General features: G+C 49.1%; 1 protein-coding gene across 1 annotated transcript in view; it reads left to right on the plus strand.

The window, feature by feature from the left end:
• LOC142301091 (baculoviral IAP repeat-containing protein 1-like) overlaps positions 1-22,255 on the plus strand; it is a 55,901-nt gene that overhangs the window by 8,697 nt on the left and 24,949 nt on the right. The window contains 2 exon segments of the mRNA XM_075342114.1: positions 11,525-11,624; positions 20,367-20,448. Of these exon segments, the coding sequence (XP_075198229.1) occupies positions 11,525-11,624; positions 20,367-20,448 (182 nt within the window).

Below are 22,255 nucleotides of genomic sequence, written 5' to 3' on the forward strand. Positions count from 1 at the left end.
GGGGACTCGAGCAGTGCTCCTCGCCCGCGAGTGAAAAGGGGGTGGTTTGTTTGTTAGGGGATAGTTCGTGACGCCACCCACGGGTCGTGGTGATGATGGACACCACCGCTGCTAGTGACGGGGATCCCGGGAGCGATGGCAGGGAGCAGCTAGGATGTCGATTTCCCCCTCCGTGGGTAGGGGTTGGTGATCCCGGGGCCCGATTGTGATACGGGGAGGCTGGATGGCCGGGGTTGCAGGGGCAGCGCGGCGCGGTGCCGGATGGCACCGTTGTACTCACTCAGATACAAATGCACAAGGTCCTCGGTAAACCAAACGACTGGATGGACGGGTCCCGCAGCCGGCTGCTGCGTCTGTGCTCTCCCCGGACAGGTAGTGGCGGCTGTCTTTCCCTGGCTTGACTATGATGGTTTCCTAATGGTAGGCTACTCCCTGGTGTATATGCCCTAAGGAGCTCTTGTTGCCCGCAGGCGCTGGCCCTTTGGATCTCTAGCCCTTGGCGGTGGCTCTCTATCCGGACGGGTAGGGCGGTTGCCTTCTGACGGGACTTGGTAGTTAGGGAACCTCGGGGGTTCCGGTCACACTCGGATTTCACCTTTCCTGGTGGCTTCTAGCCTGGTCGGGGTCCGATGGCCCTGCCCTCTCGTTCTGATGCAGGTTATGCTTCCCGGCTCGGTACCGGCGGGCCGCCGCCCGTCTCCGGTCCTTCGGTTTCACCGACCTGCACCTACTCCTGCAGACGGCCACCACCGTCTGCCGACCTTGCTCTCCGTGCCCGGGCTCCTTCCAAGACACCGGCAGCTTCACCTCACCTTTACTTCACTCCACTTCACTCCTGCCCACTCTGGGCTCCTCACTTCACTCCTCTCTCACTGCCACTCACTTACTAACTAACTGCTCTTTTTCCCGCCTCCGGGACTGTGAACTCGGTGGGTGGGGCCAACCGCCTGGCTCCACCCCACCTGGTGTGGACATCAGCCCCTGGAGGGGGGCAACAAGGATTTGAGTTTGACTAATGGACCTGTCTAGGGGAGGGGGTGTGGGCGGTGTCATGCCTGTGACTACCTGGCTAGTCCAGGGCGTCACAGAAGCATCACATGATTTTTCAAACAGTGCCAATACTTTTGTCCACCCCCTTTTTTATGTTTGGTGTTGAATTCTATCCAATTTGGCTTTATGACAATTTTTTTTTTTTTTTTTTTTTTTTTTTGTCATTGAAGAGAAATTAAATGAAGATGATGATAATACCAAAGAATTTGTGATTGCAATCATTTTCAAGAAGAAACTGAGTAGTATCTGACAGAATTGCAGGGGTGCCAATACTTTTGGCCAGCACTGTAAGTGCTGTATAACACCGCCCCACCACTGATTGACAGTTTTCTGCCTTGCGCAGTGTACGTAGAAAGATGTCAATCAGTGGTGTGGGTGGGGTTATGCTGAGATCAGAATTAAAAGAACTGGTAGAACTGCAGCAGAGAATACAGTGATTTTATCAAATGTACAGCAAGTAATTGAGTAAGGCTGCTTTCACACTACGTTTATTTAACATGCGTCCTGAACGTTTTTTTGCTGCAAAAGCGGATCCTGCTTTTACAGCAAAAAACGCATGTAAACGCATGTCTTACTTTGCAGGATCCTGTCACTGGATGTTTAGGGGCGGGCATTGGAGTCATGTGATCGGGAGTGAGGGGAACTAAACGTGCCAGACTGGGAGCCGGCTTCTGACAGCTGCAGACGCTCGTAACCAAGGTAAACATCGGGCTTGGATACCCGATATTTATCTTGGTTACGAGTGTCTGCAGCTGCTAGGAGCAGGGCTGCCTGCACACGTAACCAACGTAAACATCGGGTAACTAAGAGAAGTGGTTACCCGATATTTACCTTGGTTACGAGTGTCCGCAGCTCTCAGGTGGGAGAGAGAGGGAGGAGAGGAAGGGGGAAAGACAGAGATAGAGAGGGTGAGGGAGGGAGGAGGAGAGAGAGACAGATCACGCGAGACTGGTTCTGGGCATGCTCAGTACTTTCTGGGCATGCTCAGTACAGAAGCAGGATCCTGTTACAACGCAACTCAACGCATTCTGCTAGGCAGGATCCAGCGCTCATTGAAATGCATTGCAGCTCGCGGCGCAATGTGAAGGATCCTGTGAGATGCGTTATTTTGACAAAGGTAAAAAACGCTACAAGTAGCGTTTTTGAAACATGTTAAAATAACGCAAAAGTACGGATCCTGTGTCTAACGCACGCAAACGCATGCGAACGCAGGTGGACGCGAGTCCATTGCAAATGCATTGAAGTGAAAACGCATTTGCACTGGATCCGTTTTTCCGCTAAAAAAACGTTATGGACGGATGTTAAATAAACGTAGTGTGAAACCAGCCTAAGTAATATATCCTTGGGATCAAGGTCTCTTCCGCTACATCATACTGCTCTCACATGAGGCTACAAAACCTGGTGACAGATCATTTAAAGCGGATCTGTCACTACTACATTTAACAATACAAACTACAGTATTACAGATCTCTTTAACCTGATAAGCGTGGTATACTTGCGTTAAAAATCCACATCATTATAGCAGTTTAATCCTGAGAAGCATGTTACAAGTCCAGCTATAGAGCGAGAGCTCTCGAGTCCTAGTGTACTCAGTCTCGCCCGCACAGCCTGACTGACAGCTGCAGCTCGTAGTGAACAGGGTGAGATCTCATTATCAGATAGGACACTACGGAGCTGTCAATCAGGATAGGTGGGAGGATAAGTAAACTCTGCAAGAGGTTTCTAAAGCCAATTTTACATGGATTTTCAAAGTTTTTACACCAAGCTCATTAGGTCTAAGAGATCTATTTAAAGGGAATCTGTCACCAGGATTTTGCTACCTCATCTGAGAGCAGCATGATGATGGGAAAGTGACCCTTTTGCTAACAATGTATCATTACGTTTTCTGGATGCAGCAGTTGTGACACGATCAGAGTTTTTGGATGTAGCTTGTAGCAGAGCACAGAAAGCTAACCCCGCCTACATCAGCTTTCTGTGTACATGGTATAGTGACAGTGAGATGCTTAGTAGAGGAGGGGAAGTGGTCGGTCTAGCAGGCACATGGGTTGTAGTCCATGCAGTTTTTTTTTCTCTTGATGATACAAACTTTATTGTAAGTAAACAGCCCACTCTCATGATGTAAGGAATAACGTTTGGAACACCATTCTAAGTCTCATGGCAGTAATGCAGATTCCATTTTTCACATTTTCACTCTTACATATAGCTATTGGATTTTTCAAGTCAGTTTTCACACAGCAGTTTCTGCTATTTCATATATTCCCCTTACATAGTCACTGGTGTGCATACCTTATCTCCCCATAGTGATGTTTTTTTAGGTTTTTGCACCCAGTTCAGACTTAGAATGGTGTTCCAAACGTTATTCCTTATTTGTTAGTAGTTTTTCGTTTGTGAACCCTCCTCAACCACACCTATTGCCAATCCATATCATACGCATACATAGCCTGGGTCTCAGCTTCCCATACACGGTAAGTTTTTTAACTGCATGAGAGGACACACACAAGCTAGGGACCCCAACGTAGAGAAATACTTTGGCGTAGTGTTGGGGCTCTGTTGCATTGATCAATTCAGTAGCTAAATTTCTCTTGATTCATATGTTCATGGCAGTAATGAAGATTCCATTTTTCACATTTTCACTCTTACATATAGCTATTGGATTTTTCAAGTCAGTATTCACACAGCAGTTTCTGCTATTTCATGTATTCCCCTTACATAGTCACTGGTGTGCATACCTTATCTCCCCATACACTCTCATGATGTGACTGCACATGTTACGCCAGGTCCGAGAGGACAAACATCAAGCAGTGTAGCACAGTGGGAACACCAGGGTAACAATATAATTGAAGGCCCTGGCACTAGAGAAAGAAGAGTTCTCACAATGACTATGGGGATAGCAGGAAACTGGGGCTCCTAAGCTGACCATCAGGCTAGGGGGCCCTAGGCTATCCCTAGTCTAAGGGATACTCCTAAAGGTGAGGTTGCCTGAGTCTCCTTCCTGACCCTGCTCCTGACCAGCTCTGATCTGATATCCCTTCCCCCTTCCCCAGGGGGGACTGGGACATGAGTGAGATTAAACCCACAAAAAAGACAGACAGGGTGAACAAAATCTCTGTCACGCAGCAAGGTGCTCACAGAGGTATAAGGCAATAAAAGAAATTGAGGAAAGCAAGAGCAGGGGGCCAAACAACAAGACGGGTAAACTCTACAACCACTCCAGGTAAAAAGAAATACTTTCCAGATAGTCTGGAACACAAAACACACAGACCAACACAGTATAACCTATAACTGGCATAGGTAGACAATTTCATCCAGCTTACATATGAGAGGTGCAGATGTGATTGGCTTCCTCACAATATGTGATCAAAGGAGCCTAAGGCTGGAGTCACACTTGTGAGAGAATTGCGCGAGTCTCGCATCGCATCACCCGGCACGGCCTGATGCTCTCCGGACAGGAGCTTCTCAGCTGCATAGAAATACATGCTGCCATCCCGCTCCTGTCTGGGGAGTGTGCGGCCATGCCGGGTGATGCGATGCGAGACTAGCGCGAGTCTCTCACAAGTGTGATTCTGGCCTAACAAGCAGGCTAGCAGAGGTTAACTCTTGCTAGCCTGAATATGACTGAGCACACAGCAAGTCGACGCCCATGTCTGTCTGTTGGTCAGAGACACCAGAGAAACCCTCTGGCATCGTGTCAGAATTTGCAATTGGAACAGAGCCTGATGCCGCCATGATAGTCAGCGAAGATTGTGTAAAATTCTGTGTGACAGCAGTGGGTGTCATCTCCTAACACTCACATGCAGCTAATCACTGCACTCCCTAATGAATAAATATTAATAATAATAATAATGTCCGTAGATGGGTTTTGCCCCTGTGCGCCTATCACATGTCTAGGCCCTCGCTGGTCCTGAACTCACACAGATTAGAAAAGGCTAGCGAGATGCTAGTCTCACCACTGCAATAAGATAGCACTAGGTGAGAAACCAGAGAAATGGGGGTCCACTAGTGGGGCCACAGAATGGCCAAAATATCACAAAATAGAACAACCTCTTTAAATATCCAAAAAAGTTTATTAGCAACAATGTTTTACAAGCATAAGAGGAAATAGTTTAAATATTAAAGTACAAACAGTGTATCTAGACAACCAGGTAAAAAACGGAGAAGACCGAAAACCAGTCACGCCGGGTAGTCAAAGGATGGGACAGTAAAAAGAATGGCAATAGCGCTGTCAAAGCCCTAACACTGATGAAAAATGATACATATCCTGACAAATCCTGCAGGGGAATGAACCAGAATCACTGACAATAATAATATTCAAAGGTCATAGTAGGGTTGTTCAGCATAATTTGTATACATCAAGATAAGATAAGATTAATACTATGCTGATACAAAGTCCAAATGCAAATAAATGAACAGTGGGCAGACCCGATGAATTGTTAGGGATCCAGTGACTGCTCGGCGTGGCGAGCTTTTAATCCCTGCCACATGCTGTCCTCAGAATATATAGTAAAAACCTGCTGACAGATTCCCTTTAATAACCTACGTATTGTGAAAACTGATGACAGTTCAACTTTTAAGACATTTTGCTTTATGCCTAAATGTTTGAAATTCTGAATAGAATGGATAGGGCCTTCCTCTTAGGCAGGCTTTGCACACTACGACATCGCAGGTGCGCTGTCGGTGGGGTCAAATCGAAAGTGACGCACATCCGGCGTCGCAGTCGATATCGTAGTGTGCAAATCCTTTTTGATACGATTAACGAGCGCAACAGCGTCGGTATCGTATCATCGGTGTAGTGTCCGACATTTCCATAATGCCGGTGCAGCGACAGGTACGATGTAGTTCCTCGTTCCTGCGGCAGCACACATCGCTGTGTGTGAAGCCGCAGGAGCGAGGAACATCTCCTACCTGCGTCCCGGCTGCAATGCGGAAGGACGGAGGTGGGCGGGATGTTTACATCCTGCTCATCTCCGCCCCTCCGCTGCTATTGGCCGGCTGCCGGCAGGTGAGTTCCATGTGAAGCCGGCGAAGCGATAATCTTCGCTACGCCAGCAATCACAAGATATCGCTGCTGCGACTGGGCGGGGACTATCGCGCTCGACATCGCAGCATCGGCTTGCGATGTCGCAGCGTGCAAAGTACCCCTTAGAACGGCTGCAACAAAGTCAGCAACACAGGATATATATGAAGCAAGAGTTACTTTGCATGTAGCAAATAGACATTAGACATTTAGATGACTTCTTTGTTCTGTCAAATGAAAATGTAAGATTTTTTTCGTTCTTTTTATATGAAAAGTCGAGATGGAAGAAAGACCATTGCTGTGTGCTTCCCATCTTGCAGCATGGGTGGAGGTTTGATGGTGTGGGAGGGCTGTACTGATGGAAATGTTGGGTTTTGTTTCCATTATAAGCCACACTTAACTAAGTTTCTTATTTATTGTAATTTGGTCATCCAGGACTGATTGAAAAAGCTCACCTTTCTTTTGACAAATAATAAAAATCCATTTTGAAAAATATATAGTGCACGTTAAAGAGGTAAACAAAGCACGTTTGTAACCAGAAATTTTTGTTTATCTTTGCGTCTCCCTTTCATTTTTTGCAATGTGATATTTTTTCACAATGGATTTTAATTATTTTTCATTTTAAAGGGAATCTGTGGGGTAATTTATGTTTTTCAATCCTAGTAGCAGTGTGATGTGTGGCCTAGTAACCCCTTCCTACCCATCCCTGTGTTGTAATAGTGTCATACCTCCCAACTTTTAAAGAAGGAAAAGAGGGACAAAGTTTGCGGCGCGCGTAGCGCGCCGCGGCAAATTTTTAGGCCACGCCCCCTAACCACACCCATTTCACAGTCACGCCCATATCCACTCCCCATCCACACCCATTCAGCACAAACACGCAGGCAGCCGGCGGGCCTCCAGCACGGACACGCAGGCAGCCGGCGGGCCTCCAGCACGGACACGCAGGCAGCCGGCGGGCCTCCAGCACGGACACGCAGGCAGCCGGCGGGCCTCCAGCACGGACACGCAGGCAGCCACAGTGAGGCGGCCGGTCGCCCGCACAGTGAGGCGGCCGGTCGCCTTCACAGACAGGCGGCCGGCCGCCTTCACAGACAGGCGGCGGGCTGCCCGCACAGAGAGGCGGCCAGCCGCCCGCACAGAGAGGCGGCCGGCTGCCCGCACAATGAGGCGGCGGGCCGCCCGCACAGACAGGCGGCGGGGGGCGCCCGCACAGACAGGCGGCAGGGGGGCGCCCGCACAGACAGGCGGCAGGGGGGCGCCCGCACAGACAGGCGGCAGGGGGGCGCCCGCACAGACAGGCGGCAGGGGGGCGCCCGCACAGACAGGCGGCAGGGGGGCGCCCGCACAGACAGGCGGCGGGTGGCGCCCGCACAGACAGGCGGCAGGGGGGCGCCCGCACAGACAGGTGGCGGGCCGACCGCACAGACAGGCGGCCGGCCGACCGCACAGACAGGCGGCCGGCCGACCGCACAGACAGGCTCCGGCCGGGGGTGAGGGGGGAGGGAGGGAAATCAGCGCTGGGGAGATTAGTTTACTGTACCAGCAGCAGCACAGGCAGCGCTCCTCTCTATGCCACGTCTACTAGGATGGTAGGAGGGAAAAGCAGGGAGGCGGAGAGAGAGTGGGTGGGCGGAGCCCGGGAGCCGGCCGTCCCGCCCGTGGCAACGGGACAAACAACGTAAAGCGTGAAAGTCCCGCTGTATCCGGGACGGTTGGGAGGTATGCAGCATGTTAGAATGTGTACATAAGATCCCGCTGGTGGTGGCCGCAGCTTATAGGCCCCAAATCTGGTGACAGGTTCCCTTTAAAGTGAACCTGTCAGGTGCAATATGCACTCAGAGCCAGGAGCAGTTCTGGGTGCATATTGCTAATCCCTGCCTAACCGTCCCTGTATACACTAGCATAGATAAAGAGATCAAGAACAAATATTTTTAAAGATCTTATATCTTATGCTAATGAGCGCGGGGACTAGTCCGAAGGGCGTTACTTCACTTGGCTAGTCGGCTCGCATAGCATGTTAGCATGTTATTACGCCCCTGTGTGAGTACTAATACGCTATGTGAGCCGACTAGCCAAGTGAAGTAACGCCCTTGGGACTAGTCCCCGCGCTAATTAGCATAAGATATAAGCTCTTTAAAAATACTTTTTCTATAGATGCCTTTATCTATGCTAGTGTATACAGGGACGGTTAGGCAGGGATTAGCAATATACACCCAGAACTGCTCCTGGCTCTGAGTGCAGATTGCACCTGATAGGTTCCCTTTAAAGGGAAACTGTCACCAGAAATTTAGCAAAAAAAATAAAAGATTCCCCTCTGCAGCTCCTGGGCTGCATTCTGGAAAGGTTCCTGTTGTTATTGTGCCCACTTTGAGACCTAAAAAAATACTTTATGAAGTCTTACCTTTTTGTATGCAAATCTGTTTTTATGGTCACGGGGGCGGGCTGCCTGGCGTCCGTTATTCCCCCTCCTGCCGCTGTACGCCGTCCCCCATTGCTCATTTCCATACATGAGGACGCCTTCCTCATGTAACTGTCCTCCTGAAGTTTTGTGCATGCCCAGTGCCACTCTCGCGGGACTGAGCACTGTGCAAAGTGTGAATGCTTTTGAGGTGATTGCGCAGGCGCGAGATTATGGGCGGCGCTGTGATTGTCATCAGCAGCGTCATCCAAGTACCTGCCCATAATCTTGTGCCCGCGCTTCTCACTCTGCCTCCACCGTTATGCGCAAGCACTGTCCATATGAACCATGTTACCTATTACCATGGGCGCGAGATTATGGGCGGCGCTGTGATTGTCATCAGCAGCGTCATCCAAGTACCTGCCCATAATCTCGTGCCCGCGCTTCTCACTCTGCCTCCACCGTTATGCGCAAGCACTGGCCATATGAACCACGTTACCTATTACCATGGGCGCGAGATTATGGGCGGCGCTGTGATTGTCATCAGCAAAGTCATCCAAGTACCCGCCCATAATCTCGTGCAAGCGGTAATAGGTAACATGGTTCATATGGCCAGCACTTGCGCATAACGGTGGAGTCAGAGGGAAAAGTGCGGGCACGAGATTATGGGCGGGTACTTGGTTAACGCTGTTGATGACAATCACAGCGCCGCCCATAATCTCGTGCCTGCGCAATCACCTGAAAAAGCGTTCACATGCGCAAATCTTCGGGAGGACAGTTACATGAGGAAGGCGTTCTTGTGTATGTAAATGAGCAATGGGGGACTGCGTAAAGCGGCAGGAGGGGGAATAACGGACGCCAGACAGCCCGCCCCCGTGACCATAAAAACACATTTGCATACAAAAAGGTAAGACTTCATAAAGTATTTTTGTAGGTCTCAAAGGGGGCACAATAACAACAGGAACCTTTCTAGAAGCAGCCCAGGAGCTGGAGAGGGGAATCTATTACTTTTATTGTGAAATTTCTGCTGACATGTTCCCTTTAACTGGTAGGGCAGCCAGGATAAAGCAGAGCTGAAGCTGTTGGGAAGCTAGGACCCAGCAGCTCTGCTCCACAGGCAGGAGACCACTGATCGGTAAGCTAATAGAAGCCTGCAGATGTCACTCTGCATAGGTTATTACTGGCCAGTGCTATCTGCAGGAGAGAGAAGTGCTGATTGCACGGTCTCCTCAGCTTCCTGACTCCCCGCGTGTCTGCAGCAGTGAGAAGCCGCACAGGGGGAGTCAGAGAACAGCTGCAGACAAACGCAGGCTCCAGGACTGGGGGGGTCGGCTCTGGGGGAGGGGGGATCGCTCTGCTGCAGGGGGGGTCGCTCTGCTGCAGGGGGTGATTCATACCTCAGCAGCAGTCACAGGAGTAGGTGCGCGGTCGGCTCTGTAATGAATAGAAGGGAGAAACAGCGAGGCGGGGCTACAGTGGGTGGGTGGAGCCCGGGATAAACAGCCTCACGGGCGGGACCCGGGATCAAAGGCTCAGAAGAGGGACTGTCCCGCTGTATCCGGGACGGTTGGGAGGTATGTAGTGTGTAATATGCATGTATAAAAATATGTTTTATTAGTTGTGTACAATATGTAAATGAGCAGGGGCTGTAGCTCTATGGGCGTTGCATTGCCCTGTGGGCATTTACATATTTTATGTGGTATCACCCCCCTGTGGGAGTGATACCATGAATTTACATGAGAGACGTCCCGTTGCTCCTTGAGATCCTGCGTGTGCGCACTTACCATTCCTGCAGCGTTCTTATCTGGGTGCTTGCAAACCGCAGGAGTCTTCTGAGCATGTGCAGTGTGTGTCTGAAGACGAGAAGCAAGCACCCAGATAACAACGCTGCAGGAATGGTAAGTGCGCACACGCAGAATCTCAAGGTGCGATGGGACGTTTCTCAAGTAAATTCATGGCATCAAGCCCACAGGGGCGTGATACTACGGAAACCATGCAAACGCCCACAGGGTGATGTGACGCCCAGGGGACTAGAGCCCCTACTCATTTACATAGGGTACACATAACTAATAAAACATATTTTTATGCATGCACATTACACAATATTACAACACAGGGATGGGTAGGCAGGGGTTACTAGGCCACACATCACCCTGCTCCTAGGTTAGAATGCATATGGGACCTGACAGGTTCCCTTTAAAGGTGTGTTTTGTTTTTTTAATCATTCTTACCTATGCTGCAGAACAATTAATTAGCAAGAAACTAATGTTAATTACGTGGAAACCAGCTAGGATTTAGTACCTGGGAATCTCACTAAAGAGGAACTTATCAACCAAACTGATAATTTGATTATTTACATCGTTGTTCACTATCATGGCTTCCACAATGCTCCACAGCAATATGTCATCCAATTTCTAAAAATGACCAAAACCAACCTCTATATAAAACATATTTTAGAAGGAATAGTTTTGTAGGTCTGTACCACACAATATCCATAGCCCCATACTGACATCCGATCTAAACTCAGTTTAGATGTATATGGATGATCTGAGCCAGAAAGTGAAGCTATTTGCCTAATAAAGTATGTACTTTTTTTATAACATCATCCATTGACCTTTTTTTTTTTTTTTGTTTGTTTTTGCGTGTTGTTTGAATAGTAGATATTTTTTAGTTATTTTCGGTCATTCTATAAATCCATTTTTGCTATTGCAAAGTTTGTTGACTACAGCTTTCTATAATGCTGGCCAGTGGCTCCCAACCTTTTGTACGTCATGAACCTTCTTTAAATATGACAGGTAGTATTAAGCCACACAGGATAATAAAAGTGAAGAAGCTTGTAAAGTATACAGTCTCATAAATATGTTTTTTATACCTTTACATTCCGTTTGCTACATGTGTTTCTCGAGTAGCCGATAGTTGGAGCACCACATATAGGGGGCCTAAGAGTATCATGTGGCTCCCAAACCAAGGGTTGGTCACTCTGATGTAGGTTATAGTATATCTAAAGGTATTATTAGCTTTCGGCTTCTTTCTTTCTAATTTTGTTACCTGAATGTCTGCAGGGACAAAAGATGCTGTCCAGTGCTTCTCCTGTGGTGGATGTTTAGGAAACTGGGAAGAAAATGATGATCCCTGGAAAGAACATGCAAAATGGTTTCCAGAGTAAGTTTTATAAAACATTCACAAGAGCTCTATTGGCAAAAATATAATGTCTAGAAAAACTATACATTCTTCTACCTGTGATTAGAGATTAGCGAACCCGAGAAGTAAACTTCGGTGCTCATATTAAATAACAGACTTTAAAAAAGTTCAGATACTTTATGTATACTAACAATGGATCCGGACTGTAAAAGTTTCAGCGATAATTCGGTACCGGACCCAGGTGCATGATTCGGATTCGGCAATTAAAGTAAAAATAAACAAAAGAAGAAATAAGTGAGAGTTTCATATTTACCAAGACTTGGTGTCATGGCGGCACACTGCTTCCGGGTCTCTCATTCACTGTACTGTCCATCGCATACACACAGCTTTCCATGTTTTCCACGCCGACCGGCCGTCCTCTCGTCTGTGATTGGTTACAGGCTGACGCGCCCCCAGCCTGTGACAGTCTCTGCTGCAGTCATCGCTTATCGCGGCTTAGTAATAGGCTACACTCAGAACTGGCAGTCTTCTCTATGGCTGCTCGCTCTGAGATGTAGCAGAGCTGGATGTGTCATCGTGGGACCTTGTGTGGCTTACGCCGGACCTGGAGGGCTCTGTTTGGACTTAATAAAGTGATGAAGGAGGGTGTGTTTTGTACTTTATTCCAAATAAAAGATTTTTCTCTGTGTCTGTTTATTTACATTCACTTACAGGTTTGTGATGCAGGTATCTCATATACGACTGTGCCATCACAAACCTAGGGCATAGTAGCAGCTGTGCGCTGCTATTAACACCTTATTACCTCGATTGCCACTGCATCACGCCAACGGAAAGGGCCGGTAATGCATCGGGATTGTCACATCTAATAGATGCGGCAATACCGGGTGGCTGCGGGCTGAGAATACCATCCCCCAGCCGGCATTATCATGGCTGGGGATGAAAATTAGGGAGGACCGCACGTCTGTTTTTTTGTTTTTTAAATTATTTATTTAAATAAAAATAAAAAGCCGGAGTCACACTTGCGAGGGGAATACACTGCTTTCCCCGCCCACCGGCCGTCTTGGCGCCTGTGATTGGTTGCACTCAGTTGCCACTCAGGGTGGGGGCGCGTCTAACTGCAACCAATTACACGCTGGTGGGCGGGCAAAGTAGTGAATATTGAATTGTCGGCTCCGGAAGGGAAAAGCGTGACCCGGAGGGAGTGTGCAGCCATGACTACTACCCACCTATCTCCACCACAAACGTTTTTAATCTCCGGATTCCGGTCCCCATTGATTTATATAGGCACTGGATTCCGGAGCGGATCGGGCTTTTTTTTAAATCTGGCTGTGATCTGCCAGTCCCGGTTTTTGGCGGGTTTGATCAACTCTAATAGTAATTACTGAATAGAGCATCGCTGTGCTCTGGTACACTCAGTGCTCATCCTAGTGTGAGCTATTTGCAGTGTCTGGATCGCTCTCACTGTGGGTACAAATAGCGATATTGGATGTAGTGTGTCCAAAAAATAAGAAAAAATGTGCACTTCCTCCGCGAAAAAATGCTCTGTTTATGGCTGGGTGTATAGGGATGGAGACCCGAACTGGCCAATTAGTGACTTCCAATAGGGTTCAGGTCAAGTCAGGGTTCCAAACTGATTTTATCTAAAGTCCGACTGAACCCGTAGATCCTGAATTTCAATGGGTCCACTCATCTCTACCTGTGATATTTTCTGGGCCCTGGTCTTATTAGTGATTATACCATTACGACAACATTTCTATGGATGTGATAGAGCAGGTTTTCTGCTTGAGACTCCTCTATTGGCCACGGCCACAGCATGCATTTTTCTGCCAGAAGGTGCAGATTTGATGCCGACAATGTACACACATATCCTAAGGCGGGCTTTGCACACTACAACATCGCAGGTGCGATGTCGGTGGGGTCAAATTGAAAGTGACGCACATCCGGCGTCGCAGTCGATATCGTAGTGTGCAAATCCTTTTTGATACGATTAATGAGCGCAAAAGCGTCGTTATCGTATCATCGGTGTAGGGTCCGATATTTCCATAATGCCGGTGCAGCGACAGGTACGATGTAGTTCCTCGTTCCTGCGGCAGCATACATCGCTGTGTGTGAAGCCGCAGGAGCGAGGAACATCTGCTACCTGCGTCCCGGCCGGCAATGCGGAAGGAAGGAGGTGGGCGTGATGTTTACATCCTGCTCATCTCCGCCCCTCCGCTGCTATTGGCCGCCTGCCGTGTGACGCCGCACGACCCGCCCCCTTAGGAAGGAGGCGGGTCGCCGGCCAGAGCGACGTTGCACGGCAGGTGAGTGCATCTGAAGCCGGCATAGCGATAATGTTCGCTACGCCAGCAATCACAAGATATCGCTTCTGCGACGGGGGCGGTGTGTCGCCCGGAGACCAGGGGTACTCAGATCCGGGCCACAGGGTCACTTCTGTGGTTATCACGGTGGCGTGACCCGGTCTGTGATCCCAGGCTCCACAGTAAAAGGGGATTTGGTAAGGGAGATTGTCCGTGACGCCACCCACGGTTGTGGTGAGGTTGGAACACCACCGCTGCTCTGGACGGGGATCCCGGGAGCGATGGTATGGAGCAGCTAGATGTTATTTCTCCCCTCCGTGGGTAGGGGGTTGGCTGTCCCGGGGCCCGGTGATGGGGTAAGCAGGGAGCAGGGCGCAGTGCTGCGGTGCGGTGCCCGAGGGCACGGGCCTACTCACAAGTAATTCACACGGAGTCACTGGTAAACTAGGAATTGCCGGTGTCCGCAGCCTTCGGTACGGGGGTGTTAGTGTCCCACACACGGTGCAGCATCTCCTGTTCTTTCCCTGCAGCCAGGTGCCTTTCTCTCCACTCTCTTCCTCTTTCTCCTCAGCCGGGAACGGGGAATCCACTCCCCTGTAGTGAACCGGGTCACTTTAGGTACCGAGGGGCCACTACCCTGCTCCGGCTACCTCTGGCCCCTTCCTCACTACGGCCTGTCCCGGCCCTCTCGTAGCACGCTTCACTTTCAGCCTGGGAGCTACAACTCCAGACTTCTCTTCTCTCTGTCTCTCCAAACACTCTGCTCCAGGGCCTCCCCTCTGCTCTGCTTTTCTCTTACCCTGGGGGATGTGGTTTGTCTTGCTGCACCGGTGTGAGATCAGATTACCAAGGAGGATTAACTCTTTCTGTGACAACCTGGCTTTGCCATGGCGTCACAGCGGGGACTATCGCGCTCGACATCGCAGCATCGGCTTGCGACGTCGCAGCGTGCAAAGTACCCCTAAGACTCCCTGATTTTCAGTTTGTAGCCTGAACTAAATTTTAGATTTTTCTCTGGGAGGAGAATCTCCCAGTAATATAGACTTGGTATCTGTGTGTGTTTAGGGCGTTGAGGTTTTCACTAACTAGTATAGACTGCTGAGACCCACACCCCGCAAACAAAACCCTCCCATGTCCGATTAACCACTCCGAGACCAAATTAACCAAAATACAAACTTTATTAGGAGAGCTTTATCAAAATTAAACAACTCTCATCTTTTATTGTGGATGGAGGTCGGTCACAGCACAATTAACCATTCTTAATCACTACTTTCAAACGAAACTTTGTGCCAGGCCGGACTTCCGGCGCACTTTAGCTTTCGTAACCGAACAACTGTTTGGCTCAAAACCGCCACGGAGGAGCAGAGGCCCTAGACTGTGCTCCGACCCCCACCCATAAAGAACAAAGCCTGCTCAATACCATCTTGCGGCGGGAACCGAGGTCATTTCAGCCGGCATGAATGACGAGGACCACTGGAGTTAAGGCAGACCTGGCAATCTCCACAACTTCAGGTATAACTTGAGCCCATATGAGACCCCTGATGCCTCTCCAATTCACCTCGAAGCCACGAAAGCCAACTATAGGAGTGGCCCAGTAACCAAATTACAGACTTAGCCGCGCCTAAAAGGAAAAAACTGTTAGTGACACGTATACAATAAGGCAAACCTGTTTAAGTAATTGATTAAAGAAGCAATAATACCGGACTAATACATTTCGCAAAACATGCAGAAAACCACCGGCCTATGCATTGGACAATCCCGCCCAAGCGGCCTCAGTCGCCGCCCCTATCCAAAGGAGTGAGTACCAAACTCGCTGGCAGGCAGACCCAGAAACGTTAAACATTTACAAAAAACCGCTAAGAATTGGAATCTCGTCAGAGGGGAACTGTCTTCATGGACTAGAATGAAGAGTTACCATGGCACAAAGTGATGTAGTTACGGATCAGTCTAACAGGGCACGCTGGGCCAGGAATAGAAACAAAAATAACCAGCAGCCATTCCCGGTTTGATCAGTCTTAGATTGCCGAATTCTTATCCTTAAACCCCCATTACCCGATGTGATGTCGTCGTGCCGAAGGCCCCCCCTCCGGCAGGAGAAAGCAACTCACCAATGCGCAATGCGCCAAAAAGGCTATAGCAAAAGAAGCAGAGAAAAAGAGCAGACTCGAAAGGAGGCCGATGATACTAGGAAGAAGGCTAAAAGAAACCGGCCTTCTGCGCTCCCTTCAAGGCTGCCCCCTGCCCCACGCCTTAACTGCTTGTTGGACTATAAAAAATGTAGTAATGTCCAACCAACCTCGTAGTTTGAAATGGAAAGCAAGCCCCGACAGATAGTTCAGGTGATACAGGTACTGGCAGGTAACATCCAATCTGGCAGAATCAAATGTAGAAACCGTGTAATTTGCTGCGAAAAAACTAACCATTCCGCCCATGCCTTACCGTAAGCCAGCCGGGGCCCCTGAAGACGTCACCAACGGCATCAGCTGCATTCCAACAGATCCCATATGCTGTGTGGGCACGATATTCCCTCTGTTTGGGCGCAAGGACAGAGCTGTCGAACTTCTGAAATTGAAAACGGGAAAGTGAGTCGGCGATAGTGTTGCACCTGCCAGGCACATGGTGAGCCCGGAACCAAATATTGAGCTCAAAACTTGAAGCACAAAAATGTAAGTAATTTTGTAACTGGCAAAGAGGATGAAGTCAGGTGATTTATCACGTACACCACCCTCATGTTGTCAGTCCAGAATCAAATCCGTTTATTTCTGAAGGGCGGGCACGAGATGGCGACCGCTGTCACAATGGGGAATAAATCGAGGAGAGTTAGATTGGACACGAGACCATTGGCGTGCCAAGATTGGGGCCAATGCTCAGCACACCATTGAACACCGAAATAACACCAAAACCCAACAATCCAGATGCGTCGGAAAAGAGTGATAGCTCTTCATTGGGGACAAAGTTATCCTAGAAACAAGTTTGCCTATTGTACCTGGATACAAAATCGTTCCAAATGAACAAATCAGCCCATAGGCAGGATGTAATCCTGGTACGGAGATGGGGAAGCCAAACGCCTTTTGTAACCAGTGATAACCTCCGGGAAAAACTCGACCCATTGGCATGACGAGACAGGCAATACTAGAAGGGCCAAGAAAGATTGCATCTGATGGAGGGACACTCTACGGACCGAACAAAAACCCCATGATCAGTGAGCGCAGCTTCAATACCTTGTCATCTGGGAGACGAAAAACCATCGCATTTGAATCTATCTCAATACCAAGAAAAGAAAGGACCGGCAAAGGACCGACTGTTTTTTTCCTTTTGCAACGGGACACCGAATCTTGACATCAAGCTGCAAAACGTATGTAATAGAAAGTGGAAGTGAGTGGAATCTTGGGGGCCTACAAAAAGAAGTCATCAAGATAATGAGTAACGGATTGAGAACCGGATTCAACTTGTACAACCCATTCCAAAAAATAACTAAATAGCGCAAAATAGGAACAAGAGATTGAGCATCCCATAGGAAGGCACATATCGTAGTCATAACAACCGTCTGCAAAACATCCCAACAACTGGTAGCAATCAGGGTGGACTGGGAAGAGGCGAAAAGCCGACACAATATCTGCCTTGGCCATCAGCGCCCCCCCGCTTGCCGAACTAAACCCATAGCTTTGTCAAAAGAAACCTACGTGACTGACGTGTCCAATTCAAGTATACCATCATTGACGGATGAACCTCTCGGGTGAGACAGGTGATGAATTAGACGGAATTTTCCTGTTTCCTTCTTAGGAATGACCCCAAACGGAGACACCCGAAAGTTGTAAAAAAGGTATCACCTTAAAGGGTCCCTTAAACCTGCCTTTATCTAACTCGCTGTTTAGTTTATCAAGCAAAACCTCATGGAGTTCCGTCGCTGACATTAGATTCCGGACAAAAACGGGTTGTCTGTTTAAGGTTAAAAAGGGGGTAAAGAATTCAAAAGTGAAGCCGAAGTGCAGCTGAGCTGCCGCCTCTTTATTGAGGTACCGATCGAGCCACGGCCCCGTCTCTGATACGCTCACTGGTGTCTCGATTTTCAGGTGAATTTGACGACTTTGTTGGCAATTTTGCCGAAGGCGGGAGCATTTTTCTGCTGCATGGGGGCCTCCGCAGGTAGAGCATTCAAGCTTATATCTGCAGAGACCAAAGAATCGGCAGTGCCGCTGGGTCTACGCACGGCCAATGAACTGGAACCGGCCGAGCTGCCAGGGGCCGCGACATGAAAGGGGACTTTAGGAGTCATCATGAAGCGCAACCAGGAGTCCGTAGCTTTAACAAGTCAACATATATAAAAAGCTCAGGACAACGGTCAGGATGTTTCTGACCCATGCACACCCTAATACGAAAAGGCTTGCAGCCAATTATTAATAGTTTTCGCAACCCTGGAGTTTTTTTTTGTTTTTTTTTTAAAAGGCCGTTCAGCAGAACCCTCTCCTTGTCTACAGTAAATTGATCAGTGGAAACAAGCAACCAAATGTCTATATAATCATTTGCCCAAAATATATATATATATATATATATATATATATATATATATATATATATATATAATTTTTTTTTTTTTACAGTCTCTGGGTCAAGGTGAGAGTCTAAAGGGGGGGGATACCGCAAAAGAATGTATCCTTATGTATATCAGCCCTAGGAGGGGGCTCGTATCTCTTTTCAGGTTGATTTCAAAGTAATAAAGGGTTAACCAGAATTTTATTTTTTTTTTTTTTTTTTTTTTTTACTCGGGGTATTTAAATGGGCTAACAGAGCTTTTAATGACATAGCTGTAGTATCGGCACCTCCCCAAGCCCCAGAATAATTGTACTCACCGACCGCTGGAGCATCCGTGGGATTCACCGATATATGTTGAGCCGCTACCGATCCGGCGGCATGTGGTTGAACCACATAGGGTTCGGCATCTCTCTGGCGGCACGATCTGCGACGAGAGTGCCTGCTGGATGTCCTGGAGTCGTCGGATGAATCGGCCGTGGTTGATGGCGAACGCCATCCTGATGACCGAGACCAACGGCTTCTGCGAGAGGATGTGGACCGTCGCTCAAAATAGGCAGAGCGGCGATCGCGATCCCTACTGGATCGCCTGCGTCTATATAGGCTACGGGAATTTGAGGAGTCAGAGGAGTCGGAGGCAGCGGAGCGGTGTCCGCGCCCAGGCGTCGCCTACCATGGGCCGTGCTTCCAGCACCCGCTGCATCGTGGACAGGGAGGGCCCGGGGTAGGTTTTGCAGCTCCGGGGGCAAGGCCGACACTGTATGTGATGCGTGAGGCAAGGCTTCTCTCCTCTGGTGCTGCTGGGGGCAATGCCAGCACCTGCGGAGCAACAGGATGCAAAGCCATCCCAACAGTAGCTGCAGGAGCAGCAAGCGGCAAAGCCATCACCGCAGCTGCTGCAGGAGCCATAGCCATCACTGTTGCCACCGCAGGGGGCAAAGTCATTCCCCCACTCATGTCTATGTGTTGAAGAGACAACTGGGGAGATAACATTGTAGTTGAGGGAGCAGCTTCCCCCACCCTGCCTGCTTCTCCATTAGTGCATTGTGGCAGGGGAGGTAAGAGTAGATAATTGCATCTTACTTGCAAACTCCTCTGCTGAGGAGGATCTGCAGCTATTATTTCCTCCCATGGCCGTGTGTGGGGACGCTATTACAGGTGGAGTGTTGGGCTGAAGCAGCAAGGATGGGGTTAAGCCTTGCCTCCAGAGCGCAGTGATTTGATTTATTAATTACAGCGGCGCCGCTTTGCCTGTAGGACAGGAGAGGCTTGCGGCCGGCGCGCGTGTTACTGTGGTCGGGCGTGTGGGCGTTACTGAGCGTGGGAACGTGCACGGCACGCATGTGATTCGCGGGCACGTGGGGCGCGCGCCCGCCCCGCGCGCGTGCGCAGTGTGTGACTCAGATGCTCCGGCGGGCGGCTTAGACAAGCAGGCCGCCTGTCGGCCGGAGTTTGCGTCTGAGCCTCAGGAGGAGGGGAACGCTGCTCACCTATAATAGCAGCAAGCCACGCGTCACCCTCCCTCCTGATCCTGTCCCTGACAGCCTTGTCCAGCATGTCAGCCATCTCTCACCGGGAACGACAGCAGCGTCCGGATCTCACAAGGTGAGGAGAGACCGGAACCAGGAAGAGGGGGAATATTTATAGGGGAAAGAGTGGGATCATGGGAACATTCCCATTGGATAACACCCATGGAAGGGGAGGAGGGAGAATCGGACATGAGAGGGAACTTAACCCCTTACTACCAGGGCACAGCAGTCAGGGTGCATTCAGTAAAACACTGACATGCCCTATATCAGTAACTTTACGGCAGAAAATGAGAGAATTTTTCATTTAGGATCCAAATGATCAATAGAAAAACAATTCTGTAAGGTTTACATACCATATACACAACATTTTATATACTATATTACATTTTTCTTTTTATTCCAAGGTGTGAATTTCTCCAGGGCAAGAAATCTAAAGATGAAATACAGCAATACATTGAAAATTACAATGGATTTGAAGGAGTAACGGTAAATCTAGTAATCGGTGATCATACTTCAGATATTACATAATGTAATAACATCCGAGGTTGTTTAGGTAGACGTCTCTTATCCGGAGCAGAGAAATCTCCTAGTAATAGAAGCATCATGTTAGTATCTTGGTGCCCCATCTTCATGGTGAATACAGATATCTTTGATATGGAAAATCATTTCTTTAACGGATATTGTGAAATGTGGCAATATACACTGTGTCTATGTATTAGAAAATCCTAACTTAGATCAGCAGTTTTGTGTGTTTTTGATTGTTTTTTATTTGAGCCATTCCGTTTTTATTTACACCTCTTTTAGGACACGTTGAGTATTTGGTGAGGTTTTTTTATCTCCAGTATTTGTAGCCAAATCCAGGAGTGGGTGATAAATACAGCAGTGGAGCCCGTGTTTCTATTATACATTTCCTCTGATTGTTCCACTCCTGGTTTTGGCTACAAATACTGGAGGTAAAAACTAACCAAAATACTGCCGTGTGAACGTGGCCTTTAAAGAGAACCTGTCACCACTTTTTCGGCCTATAAGCTGCAACCACCACCACTGGACTCTTATGTGACGCCCTGGCCTATCAGGTCGTCACAGGGTATTGTGCAACCTGCCCTTCTGCACAGTATCCACTCCTCCTTGGTTACGGATCCTGGTCCTTTGCTGTTGCTAACAGCTTAGCCAATCAAAATCCTAGAAACACTTTACACCGAACCCAACAGACACACCATTTGGGTGCCTGAAGGGAATAGGGCTGCCCATATGGGGTTTGATAGAGGAAGGTGAGAGACGTGAAATGAGTAGAAGGAGAAGGAGGTGGAAAGTGACTCTCTGGGAGAGAGAGGTCACTGGTCCGGAGCAGGGCTCCTGGAGTCTACTAGGTGGCAGAAGTTGGTCTGGGCCTGGTAGGAGCTGGAACCCCGGTCGCAGGGGATGGCGTCAAGGGGCACGGTCTGCCGAGGCGGGCAGCCGGCGGCCTTGAGCCATCACCGGGCAGGGGCCAGGGCACGACTGGGTACGTGGACCCTAGGCCAGGAAGTAGCTTCACGTGTCCTGGTAATTTACCTGACGGGGGTGAAGACTTCAAGATTCATCCCCAACCTGCTCCAAAATCGGGGTGCTAGCGCACCGATGGGATAGGACTTTCTTTATCGTTCCTTATGGGAGACCCAAACCATGGGTGTATAGCTTCTGCCTCCGGAGGACACACAAAGTACTACACTCAAACGTGTAGCTCCTCCCTCCGGGCTATATACACCCCCTGGATGACAATCTACCCAGTTCAATGCTTTGTGTTTTCAGGAGGTACACACACTTGCATTCTCTGATATTTTTTTCATTTTTATTTTTGATTTTCAAGATTTGGAAGAAAAGCGGGTCCAGTCTGGACTCCCGGCATGTCCCTTCACACCCCACTCTGTCGGCGGTGCTGTTAAGGTTGACTTTACAAGGCTGGAGCCTTCACATGCCGTGCTCCTTCACATCCTCTGAGAGGCTCTGGTTTGAAGTGGGAGCCGTCACGGTCCTCTCTGCTTGCAGGAGACCGGTCTCCATCCGCAGCCCTGTCTGGTTCCTGCTGGAAGGAGCGTTCACCCCCCCTCAGGGACTGGCCCTGCGTCTCAAAAGCTAAGTATTGAGACGTTTTTCAGGGGTCCCGGGTACTTTTATTAGGGGGACAGTATGTGTTTTATCGTTACTGTAAATTCCGGCCTATTCTGGGGGTTTCCCCTCAGAACCGCGCCGAAGGTGCCTGCTCGTCGGCCGCATTTTAAAATCTAGGCCCCGGCTTCTGTTTGGGCTTAGT

The sequence above is a fragment of the Anomaloglossus baeobatrachus genome, chromosome 1 (genome assembly GCF_048569485.1).
Source record: "Anomaloglossus baeobatrachus isolate aAnoBae1 chromosome 1, aAnoBae1.hap1, whole genome shotgun sequence".
NCBI lineage: Eukaryota > Metazoa > Chordata > Amphibia > Anura > Aromobatidae > Anomaloglossus > Anomaloglossus baeobatrachus.